Below are 10,352 nucleotides of genomic sequence, written 5' to 3'. Positions count from 1 at the left end.
CAAACGAGCTAGTAAGGCAGGAAGTGAGTCAGCCCTGAGCAGGAGGGACAGCAAACAGCAACCCCCTCCACCACAGACAGCCAGACACAGACAGGGAGCCAGGCACCAGAACCAGAACGAGCAGCCTGAGAGCAGAACACACCAGCAGGGCAGGAACAGAGAGGAAAAGAGACTCCTGCAACCACAGCCCAAAGGAGGGAAGATTTTATCCATCCAGAGGACTGTTTGCTAACCAGTCTTCCTTCTCCCTGCAGCCCTAACCACCAAGCCACCAGCCCATCCCCTCCCAGCCCTGCCCAGGCACACCAAGGCCTCCTGTGCAACTCTGCTCAGGAGCAGTTAAAGGAGTCCTCCAGAACAGCTCAGCTGTGAGTGGGATTGCAAGTCCCCTCCAGCATCAGAAATCTGAATCCTGGCCTCACACACTCATTTAGGTACTTTCTGTTGGAAATAGAAACACCAACACTTCCTCCTCAGCTGCCATCCCACTCTGCCCGCGTTTCACATGAGACAAAATTGCTCTGGAAATGATCCCATCAGCCTCCTCAGGATAAGGAGGCCAAGGAGCATCTCAGCTTAGGGGTAGAGAGGACTCTAGCTGCTTGCCTAGAAACAGTTGTTCCTCAGAGAATTCATGTGCAGCAAACAGAAGAGATATAAGCCACCAGTGCCACCCCAGCTCAGCAGCATATTATGGCAGCAGTTCAGAGGATCTGCATTTTGGGGATAGGTACAAAAGAGGCCCTAGTCCTTCTTTAGGTGAATCCCCAGGCACAAAAATTACATCTCAAAGTAGAACCCAGGTAGGGAAGACACACAGGCAGAGTTAAAATTAAACTCTATATACTGGACAGCATTCCCCATCACATAAAAATGTTGCACTCCTGGATGCAGTGCCAGGAACAAAGATTGAGCCTTAAGCCTGGACAGACACACAAGCACTGAAACCCTCCATGGATAACAAATCCCCACCAACTTTTGCAGATTCCAAAACTGGGTAGAATACTAAAAGAATTAGCTGTTCCACCGGTGATGGATGTTGTTCCTATGTTTTGTCCTCTGTTTCAAACATGTTGTTGAAGATATTAGAAGGACAAATGATGTTTTGCTCTCTGTATTAAACAGAAAATTAGGATGCTAAGTCCAACTGAAAAAAAAAAATCTGGAGAAGGACAGACAGAATTGGCTGGGTTCCAGCACTAGAAAAGGCCCTTGCCTGTCTGCTTTTCCTGATAATAATCTTCTGTAAAGTATCAAATCACTGTAGCAAAAGACTTAAGAATCACAGCATGGTCACACACACCATGTGGGGGAACCAAGACACAACTGAATAAGGTGACCTTCCTCATCAAAGCAACTAGATCTCAATGCAAAGCATTTCCAGATCATTCCTAGTTTCAAAAGAAACTCAGACTGAGGAATGGGAAGCTATGCACAGAAGAAAGAACTTCAGGAGGAGGTTTTTAATCCTTGAAAGAAGCTGCTAAGAACTTGTTATCTGAACAAAATAAGGTTGGAGCAAGACTGGGTAGAAGGTAAAAAGCAAAATCCAGAACTTAGTTGCAACTTGCAAGTTTTGAATATCTTCCTAGTGCAATAATCATTCCTAGAAAAGTGCTGTGCTGTTGGAATAATTTTTTCCACAGGAATGTTCCCATTCTCATTTTGGCTTTTTTTTTTTTTTCTCACACATGCTTTGAGAGGTCAGCAGACTCTTGGAACCAGGAGGCATTGCATTTACAAAATGAAGTTTTGTAAACTACTTTACATAGCAAGGTTTTTTAAGTCAGCTTTGGAATTGGAAGTCTTGGTTTCATAATAAGGGGACTCTTTAACTGACAGTTTTAAATACCTTAAAAAAATGTATAAGCTCCTTCACAAAATCCAGGAGAAGAAACACAATAGGCTCTACTCCCAGCAAAGGAACACACAGCTGCTAAAAACAGCTCTCAAAGGTTATGTATTATTTAAAAAGGAATATGATGGACAAGGACTATACAACACCTGAACAGCCTCCAGAAGAAAACAGTACAGACAAAACTCCCAAGCTGAGAAGTAGTTCAGAGAAAAGAGTTGTTTGCTACTGGATATGTTTAGGTGAACAGAACTTGATACATTCCCTGAAAATAAGCAGAATCCATCAGAGAGAATCACAGCTTATTCCTGCTGCCTGAAGTTTCCACAAGCAGCAGGTACAGAAACCCAATTAAGGTTAATTGTATTTTTAAAAGTAGATTGCTATAATGCTAAATGAAGTGTAAAATCTTCCGCACTAATAAATCCAGCAGCACCTTATATTTGATTAAAGAAAGAGATGAGAGGTGAGTTAAACATTATGTTAATTTATTGATTCTTGAAGCTGGAATGACTTTGGTCAGCTGGCTTACAGAAAACTGAAGCCAAATAATAGCTGATTCATGCTTGGTTTTCTCTGGTTTTTGTTCTCATTCCAAAACTGAGTCATAGAGACGTTGAAGAACCTGCTCTGGAAGGACAGCCAAAGAAAACTCCCCTATTTCGGAATCAGATGTTCCCAGATGGGGACATTCCGACACAGAGGGTGCCTGTGCCTGCTGCGACCCGCCCTGAGCACAGCCTGTCGCTGTCACACAGGATGGCTCGGCAGCACAGGGAGCCAGCTCTGTGTCCCTGCCCAGCACAGCTGCCCTGAGCACAGCCTGTCCCTTCCGAAGGGACACTGGCCGTGATACCCATCCACCCCACGGGCTGGGAGAGCTACGTGTTTGCCCAGCCGAGCTGAGGGCTGCCAGGGCTCTGCAGTCGGGATTGCCCTGTAACAGCCGCAGGAGCAGCCCCTGCTGCAGGGCCAGGCACACATTTGGGCCGTGTCTCTGCGGACAGCCCAGCAGACAGCAAAGGGGAGGATGTGCACTGCTCGCCGCCGGCTCAGCCCGACCCGCTGCCCTGAGCGACAGCTCCTCTCCTCTCCACTTCCCCAAGGGCACATGCACACCGCAGCTGGGAAAACAACCCGGAAAAAGGTAATAGTTCCAGGGGATTTTCCTAAAACCTACTCACATCCAGCAGATGGCTATTTACAGAAGACTAATACAGCGCCTTGCTTAGATGTCAGAAGAAATTTGAGCACAGTGGAGTGAAAGGTAACAAACGGGGAAAGGCCCCCTCCGTGGCTGGGCAGCCACCGCCCCGGCCCCGCTCACAGGGAGCGGCTGCGTTTTGAAGAAAGGCTCAGGCTTTGCCTTGCGGGAAGACAAGGCTGTGCATCCCGCAGCGAGGCGGGCTCTGTGTCTCGCTGGGATCCGTGTTACACACGGACTGCTGTGGCCCCAGAAAGAGACGGCCTGAGGCTGCAGCGCCCGCGGCTACCAACTCCACCCGGCACCGCGGGGCTCCCCCTTATCCCCGGCGGGGCTCCCTCTCGCGGCTGCTGCGGCCGCACAACCCCGCCTGCCGGGGCCTCATGAGCCCCCCCGCATCCCCTCTGCTACCCACGAGCGCCAGAGCTCGGTACGGGGCCCTTCCTCCTAACAAACAAGAGGGGGAAAAGGCTCCAGGAAAGGGGCAGCTGTACTGCTTAGCTACTCACCTTGCAGGGACGTCGTGCGGTAATAAACCAGAAATAATGTGTTCTGGGGCACATGAACCGTTTTAAGAGCTATGAAGTTTTGTGTGGAAGAAGCCATGGGTTTTGTGTGGAAGTTACGAGATTCATGGCTTTGCTAATCCTAGAGAGACCAACTGCCTTCCAGGCTTCTCATTTCTGTTCTTTTTAAACAACGGAAGATAAAAAGTGCCTGGCTGATGGACTGCTCCCTGTAGTCACAGGGTAAAGGCACTCTGAATTCCTTCATGCCCACTCGTATTCTCCATTTCCCATTAACGAGGCAATGAAGCCATCACAGCCACCTACACCGTGTGCGAGGTTCCAAAGGCATGCAGCACCACGGCAGCGATTTCAGGCTGCAGGAGAAGCTCTAACAAGGCTGTTACCATGGTGCCACCCACTGCCAGAAGTCTGCACACAGGATGGACTGTCTGATGTGCACTGAAGTAACTTTACTGAGCTTACTAAGAGACTGTTTTCATGTGCATCTCCAAACTCTCCTTTACAGAAGTTCAGCTAAGGGCTTCAAGTGACTCTCACAGACACAACATTTCTTTTGTAGAGTGATAACCCACTGAAAAATTCCCTACTCTGTGCATTTCATTACAATCCTGAGCTCCCAATCATGTACCCATGAGGTCTATTGAAGGCTACCACCACACAAGCATTCATTTTCATTACAGCCATGCATTTACAATCCCAAATATCTCAGATCTTTGCAGGAAGCATAAACTGATCAAGCAAATAAACTCAACCATTAGAAGCAGTTTTTAGTAAGATCGTTGTTGTGAAGGAAAGTGCTCAAACAGCATTTTGAACTCACATTGCCCAAGTCAGTATTCCTGACAACATCCCAAGAAAAAATAGAACTTAGTAAGCATGAAGAGCTGTGTGGGTTATAGCAACATTAAAGATGTTAAGGAAGTCGATTTTTTTAGTCACCAGTAGAAGTCAGTGTTAACACCTACCTGAAGCAATACAAAATTCCCAGTGCTCCTGTGCCAGCACTCCATGGGCTGACACCCAGCAGGCTTGCAGCTCTGAGGCCATGAGTTTACATTTTCCAAAGAGAAGACAGTACCTTGTGACTGGGAGCTCTTGGGAGTCACCAAGAGCAGGAAACTCCACCCACAGATGGAGTCTCACCACAGGTTTGTCCCAGAAAGTCTCAGGAATGTGCATTTCCCTTTAATCTCAGTCAGAGTTGAAAAGTAAATGAGGAAAATAAAAGCCAGCTGAAACAAGTGGAAGTTCCTAATGAATGTTTACAAAATTGAGCTTTGTAAAAGCAAAAGCTTTGACCTGCATTAGCCAGAAATCCTAATGACAGCAAAAAGCCTGAGATGAGGTTCACTGTAGCAAACAATTTACTTAATCCTGCCATCTTACTTGCTACACCACAGCAGCACTCATCCCTGTGCAGACAGACCACCAATATTCCCTAGCCTGACTCACCCCATCTTTCTGCACACCCATTCAAGCAGCCCCACAAATAACAAGTATTAAGCTCCAAGATTAAAGTCTATCAGTACCAAGAGGCCTATGAAGCTGATATGATTTAATTACTACCTTTGTAAACATTATGCAAATACTTGTTCAGTTCACTATGAAATTCTTCAAGCATGTTTTAAATGTGCATGTATACACACATGGACATGGCACAAAAGGCTTATTTATTTAATTGTACAAAGAGATCTAGGCTTTTGATTACAGTGAGTATTTCAAAGTTACAAAAAAATCTCATTTCACCCTGATAAACTTCCATAACACATATGAAGTACTAGCGTCTCTCTCCCAGTGAGATGTCTGTCTTTTTGTACATACAAAAAGCTACTACCTAAATTTACATTCCTGTCATGTCCATACTGTGTCATACCACTGCTCTCCAAGGCCTCACATACCAATGTTTTTACCTGTGTGCTGCCTACCAACAGGCCATGTGATGGCACTGTGTAACCACATTCAGTGCCTCAGTTACAGGCACTTTTCTGCAATAAGTCATCTACAGCTGCCTAAGAACCCAACATACATCACCTTAGCCACTGTGAGGAGCAAACAGGTTCAAAGGGAAAACACCAAAATACCAGCTCTAGTGCTTACTTTACACTAGATACACAAATCAGTTCAAACCCTTGCATGTTTAATGGATCAAGTTAGGCAGTGAGGTCAGAAGGATTTCAACCTATCACACACACTCCAACCAGCAGGTACCAACTCCTAAATGGGGTGACAACAGTGTAGCACAGCCTTGCTTAGGAGCTTACCCAGGCTCTGCTTTACCTGCTTATCAGAACCTCCTCATCAAAGCTCTATTTTGCTACCTACATCTTGGGCTCACTGAAAAAGGAACAGTACAATAGTATATAGGTTAAACTAGCCTTTATTGAAATACAGAATTATATTAAATTGGACTTCAAAAGAAAGTTCAGAGCACACCTTAATCATCATATATTGGAGGTGGCATGTCAATGATCTCATCCAGGGTAGCAAGGAAGTCAGCAGTTGATTGTAGCAAATCTGAAAGTTAGAAATAAATCAAATCAGTTTCTCAAACTCAGAATGCACACAAACATATGCTAGCTCCCAGCAGCTCAGCATAAACCTGTTGAATAAGCAAGGGAAATATTGCTTCATTGTATAAGCCAATGCCACCTAACTGATCAGTCTGCAATGCAGCACAAAAGGTTGCTCAGTGTATTGCTGTTCACTGGGTAGAGTTAATTTTCTTCACAGTGGCTGGTATGGGCTGTGTTGATAACTCAGGGATGGTTCAGTTGTGTGAGCACTGCTCAGCAACAGAGGCATTTTTTGCTCCTCACCCCACCATTGAGGAGGAAGCTGGGAGTGCTGAAGCATCTGGAAGGGAGCACAGCCAGAACAGCTGATCCCAACAGGTCCAGGGGATATCCCAGACCATACGGTGTCATGCTCAGCAGACAAAGCTGGGGGGAGAAGGAAGGAGACACATTTGGAGTTAGGGCACTTGTCTTCCCAAGCTTCATCACCCTTGCATGTGATGAAGCCCTGTTGTGAGGACACTGAACACCTGCTTGCTGATGGGAACTGAGTGAATTCCTCGTCTTGCTTTTCTTAATTGCATGGCTTTTGCTTTAGTTACCAAAACTGCTTTTATCTCAAAGCATGAGGTTTTTTCACATTTTCTCTTCTGGTTTCTTCCCCATCCCACAGCAGGGGAGCAAGCTGCGTGGTGCTTGGTTAAGCCACAAGTCAGTGACACCACTCTGAGACAAATGCCTGAACTGGCAGTGTTGGCCAGGTACACTGAGCTTGGCTACACAGCAGAAGCTGCTTGATACTGGTGCACTGCTCTGGTAGCTCAGACAGCAGCAGCAACTCACTGCCATAGCCAACTGGCTTTCTGCCCTAACCACTGATGAGCATTGTGTGTACTGAAAATCATGCGAAGTTTCCACTTACTGGATTCCCATGAAATCTCTTCAATCTTCACTGGTGAAGAAGCCATGTTCACACATCTGTCGTATGTCCTCTCAAATACCATAAGGGGAACACCACACAGGTTGATATTGCTTAGTTTGTGTTCTTCAGGAAGATCAAAACTCTCAAAGTCTGTTTAAGAAAGACTGTTAAGTGTGCAGTAGCCTGGGAAGCTGCAAACTCCTCTAGACTAAATTAAATAGGAGCCAACCTAAAACACCACAACAGTCTCCTCTTATGAGGCATTTACTTGCAGTTACACCTTTCAGGTGTCCATGAAATCCCATACACCAACCCTGATGAAAACACAAGGCTGCCTAATAGAACTGCTAATGTAAAGCAGTTAGTAACTTCAGCAAGCAAAGCATGTATGTTTCATCAGCACAGCAGTCTTTGGCACAGTAGTTTTCACACACATCCACATGAAGAGGAAAGTTTAAGGACACACTTTGAAGGAGTGAGAATATCTGAAATGGGCTGGCCTAAGAACAGCTTTAGAAGTTTCATCTTCAGCTATGATATCCTAGAGCAGTAGGAATCTTTTCAATTACAAATCTTGGCACACTTTCCTGTATTCCTTTGAATAGTCTGTTAGTTATTAGCTACTAGTCACTATTTAATAAATTAAGCTATGGTTATTTGGAATGTGTTTCCTGTCACCACAATAAGAGACTCAGAATAACATATGTGAGGCACAGCCATTACTGTTAGAAATACCAGCTCATTCCTGGTAAAGTACTTGAGAAGCAGAAAGCACCTTTGTGTTTCAGAAAGGACTCAGGAGAAATGCAATGCTGGCTTGTGTGCCACAGTAGCTTGGACAAATTCTTACAACAATGCTACCACTCATAATGTGCTATTGTTAATTTTAATAATTACATCAATAGTTCTTACCTTGAGGATCCAAAGGAAACATATTTTCTATTTCTGGCCAGTCTTCTTCAGCCACTGTAGGGCAGCTTTCTAATCCAGTCTTTTTGTTAGTCATAAAAAGAGGAAGTAACATTATTTGAGCTACTATAGAATATTTGTAGTGGCTTTCTTGTGCTGTTTAGGTCTACAGACAAGCATACCTGCCATACTTTTCTCAGTCAGGCCTAAATTCTAATGCCCTCCACACAAATAAGATGGGCAAGTGTTTCAGCTGAGTTTATGCAGTGCAGTACTCTGTGTGGTGGTAAGAGGTGACTGCACTAAAACAGGTAACTCTTAAGGTGTGGATTAAAAATCTCAGACTATTTTCTCTAGAACCATCTACATAGGTGCCTGCTTTTAAGCTGGACAGTACTATTTTTCTTCCTAGCAATTCTTATGAGCCCATGTTTTGGATTCATGATGAAAGCAGCTCTTTCAGCTGTTGCCAAGCAGTGTTTGCACAGCCCAGGCCTTCTCTGCTTCTCACAGCCCCACCAGTGAGGAGCCTGGAGTGCACAGCCAGGACAGCTGACTCCAGCTGCCCAGAGGAATATCCCATACTACATGGCATCTCAGCAAGGAAAATTGGTGGGAAAGCAGGGCTACAACTGCTCTGGGACTGGCAAGGCATTAATCAACTGGTAGCAAGAAATTGGTTTTGTTTTTCTTTGAGATTTTTCACTATTAAATTGCCTTAATCTCAGCCTATTATTTTTCTCACATTCACCCTTCCAATTCTCACCCCCTATGCCATCAAAGAGGGATTAAGGGAGCACCTGTGTGGTGCTTAATTATGTCAGAGTTAAATCACAGCAGGTAAACTAAGGATTTCCCCTCCTCCCCAGCATAAGTGTGTTGTACTCACTTTGTTCACAGTGCAAGGCTGATTTTTCTGTTTTAGTTTATCCATCTTGCTCGTGACTCCTTCAGTTTTATTCACATTTCCAAGAGCCTTTCTGACAGAGCAAGATGTGACTGGAGAAGCACTGATTGCTTTTTTAGCAAGTGGAGTGTTAACTTGTTTTCTTTCAGCTAAAACTTTTGCTGGAATGGCAGGGGAAAAAAAGCAAACATCAGCAAACCCAAAGCTTGCCTAAGTAAGTGCACATGCTGGAAAACTAAGTGTCATGGAAATCACTGTTCACCATCCATAACTCATAAGCCACGCTTATGATAAAAGCGTAGAGTTATCTTTAATTTTATACCAACTGATGAGCTGGGAAGAATTGGTTGGGTAAGTGGATTTATGAACAGAAAACTATTACCATTACAAGCAGTGACTAACAAAATGTGATTTATGCCCTTCACTTGATCCCTTACTGGCTCAGGGTAGCAAATACGCACAAGATCCTGAAGGGAGCTTCAGCTGACTCTTGGGAGCATGAAGTTTACTGTTCTCCTGATCAACAAAGATCAGAGTTGCCATCTTCAGATTGATGAGGCTACCCTGTAGAGTCCAGACAGGAAAAATGGAAAGCACTTTTTGTCATTTGTCTCATCACAACACACTTTTTAAGCAAGCCCCATTAAAAATAACAGAGCTATCACATACTAGTCTCTAGACAAGGGAACAAACCCCTCCTTCCCACCGTTATCCAGCAGGTCAGCTAAAGCCCCGCAGGTTTGCAGGCACTATTAGCGCTCATCGCTGCCATTACACAGGTGAACAAGCAATTCCTCATTAAAGAGGAATACAGGAAGACTCAGAACCACGTTTAGTGAGGCAGGAAAAGGTCTTTAAATAATCAAGTCCAACCTAAACAGCACCATGGCACCGAGTGCCACATCCAGCCTTCCCTTAAACACGTCCAGGGACAGTGACTCCACCACCCCCCGAGCAGCCCTTTCTAATGCCTAACCACGCTTTCTGCCAGGCATTCCTCCTAATGGCCAGCTTAGATCACCCCCAGCACAGCCTGATGCCATTTCTTTTTGTCCTGCTGCTGGTTGCCTGAGAGGAAACACCGATCTCCACCTGGCTGAACCCACTTTCAGGTGATTATAGCGAACGATAAATCCCCGCTAATCCTCCTCTCCAGGCTGAGCACGGCCCCTGCCCCTTCTCATCACAGCTGCGCTCCAAACCCCTCCCCAGCCATACTGCCTTTCCCTGGCCGAAACTCCTTTTCTCTGTACAGACCGAAGTACAAAGCCAGATACAAACTCCCAGACCGGCCCTACCCCTGAACCCTCAGCTCACCCCAGAAAGCGACAGCACAGGAAAGACCAAAGCCTGAACCGCTCTCAAAGACCTCAGAGCACCTGAGCTTGCAACGGCGCCGTGCTTTAAACTGGTCCCGAGCCGCCCATTGGCCGCTTCGACCCACGCGCGGCAGCCGATTGGCTGAGCGCGCAGCCGCACGCGAGCTCTGGGGCGGGGTGGGCACGGGACGGG

The 10,352-nt window shown here is 45.7% G+C and overlaps 1 protein-coding gene across 1 annotated transcript; it reads right to left on the bottom strand.

Moving 5' to 3' along the window:
- Nucleotides 1–5,950: 5,950 nt before the first annotated feature.
- On the bottom strand, nucleotides 5,951–10,290 carry PTTG1 (PTTG1 regulator of sister chromatid separation, securin). The gene is made up of 6 exons (XM_059859818.1): nucleotides 10,158–10,290; nucleotides 9,302–9,404; nucleotides 8,823–9,001; nucleotides 7,937–8,015; nucleotides 7,025–7,174; nucleotides 5,951–6,103 (listed from the first exon to the last, which is right to left on the bottom strand). The coding sequence occupies exons 2-6, from the start codon at nucleotides 9,381–9,383 to the stop codon at nucleotides 6,024–6,026; spliced, it is 570 nt and encodes a 189-aa protein (XP_059715801.1). The 5' UTR covers nucleotides 9,384–9,404; nucleotides 10,158–10,290; the 3' UTR covers nucleotides 5,951–6,023.
- Nucleotides 10,291–10,352: the final 62 nt, after the last annotated feature.

This window comes from Haemorhous mexicanus, chromosome 15 (assembly GCF_027477595.1).
Source record: "Haemorhous mexicanus isolate bHaeMex1 chromosome 15, bHaeMex1.pri, whole genome shotgun sequence".
In the NCBI taxonomy this organism is placed as follows: Eukaryota; Metazoa; Chordata; class Aves; order Passeriformes; family Fringillidae; genus Haemorhous; species Haemorhous mexicanus.
This window is presented reverse-complemented; position numbering and strand designations above follow the sequence as displayed.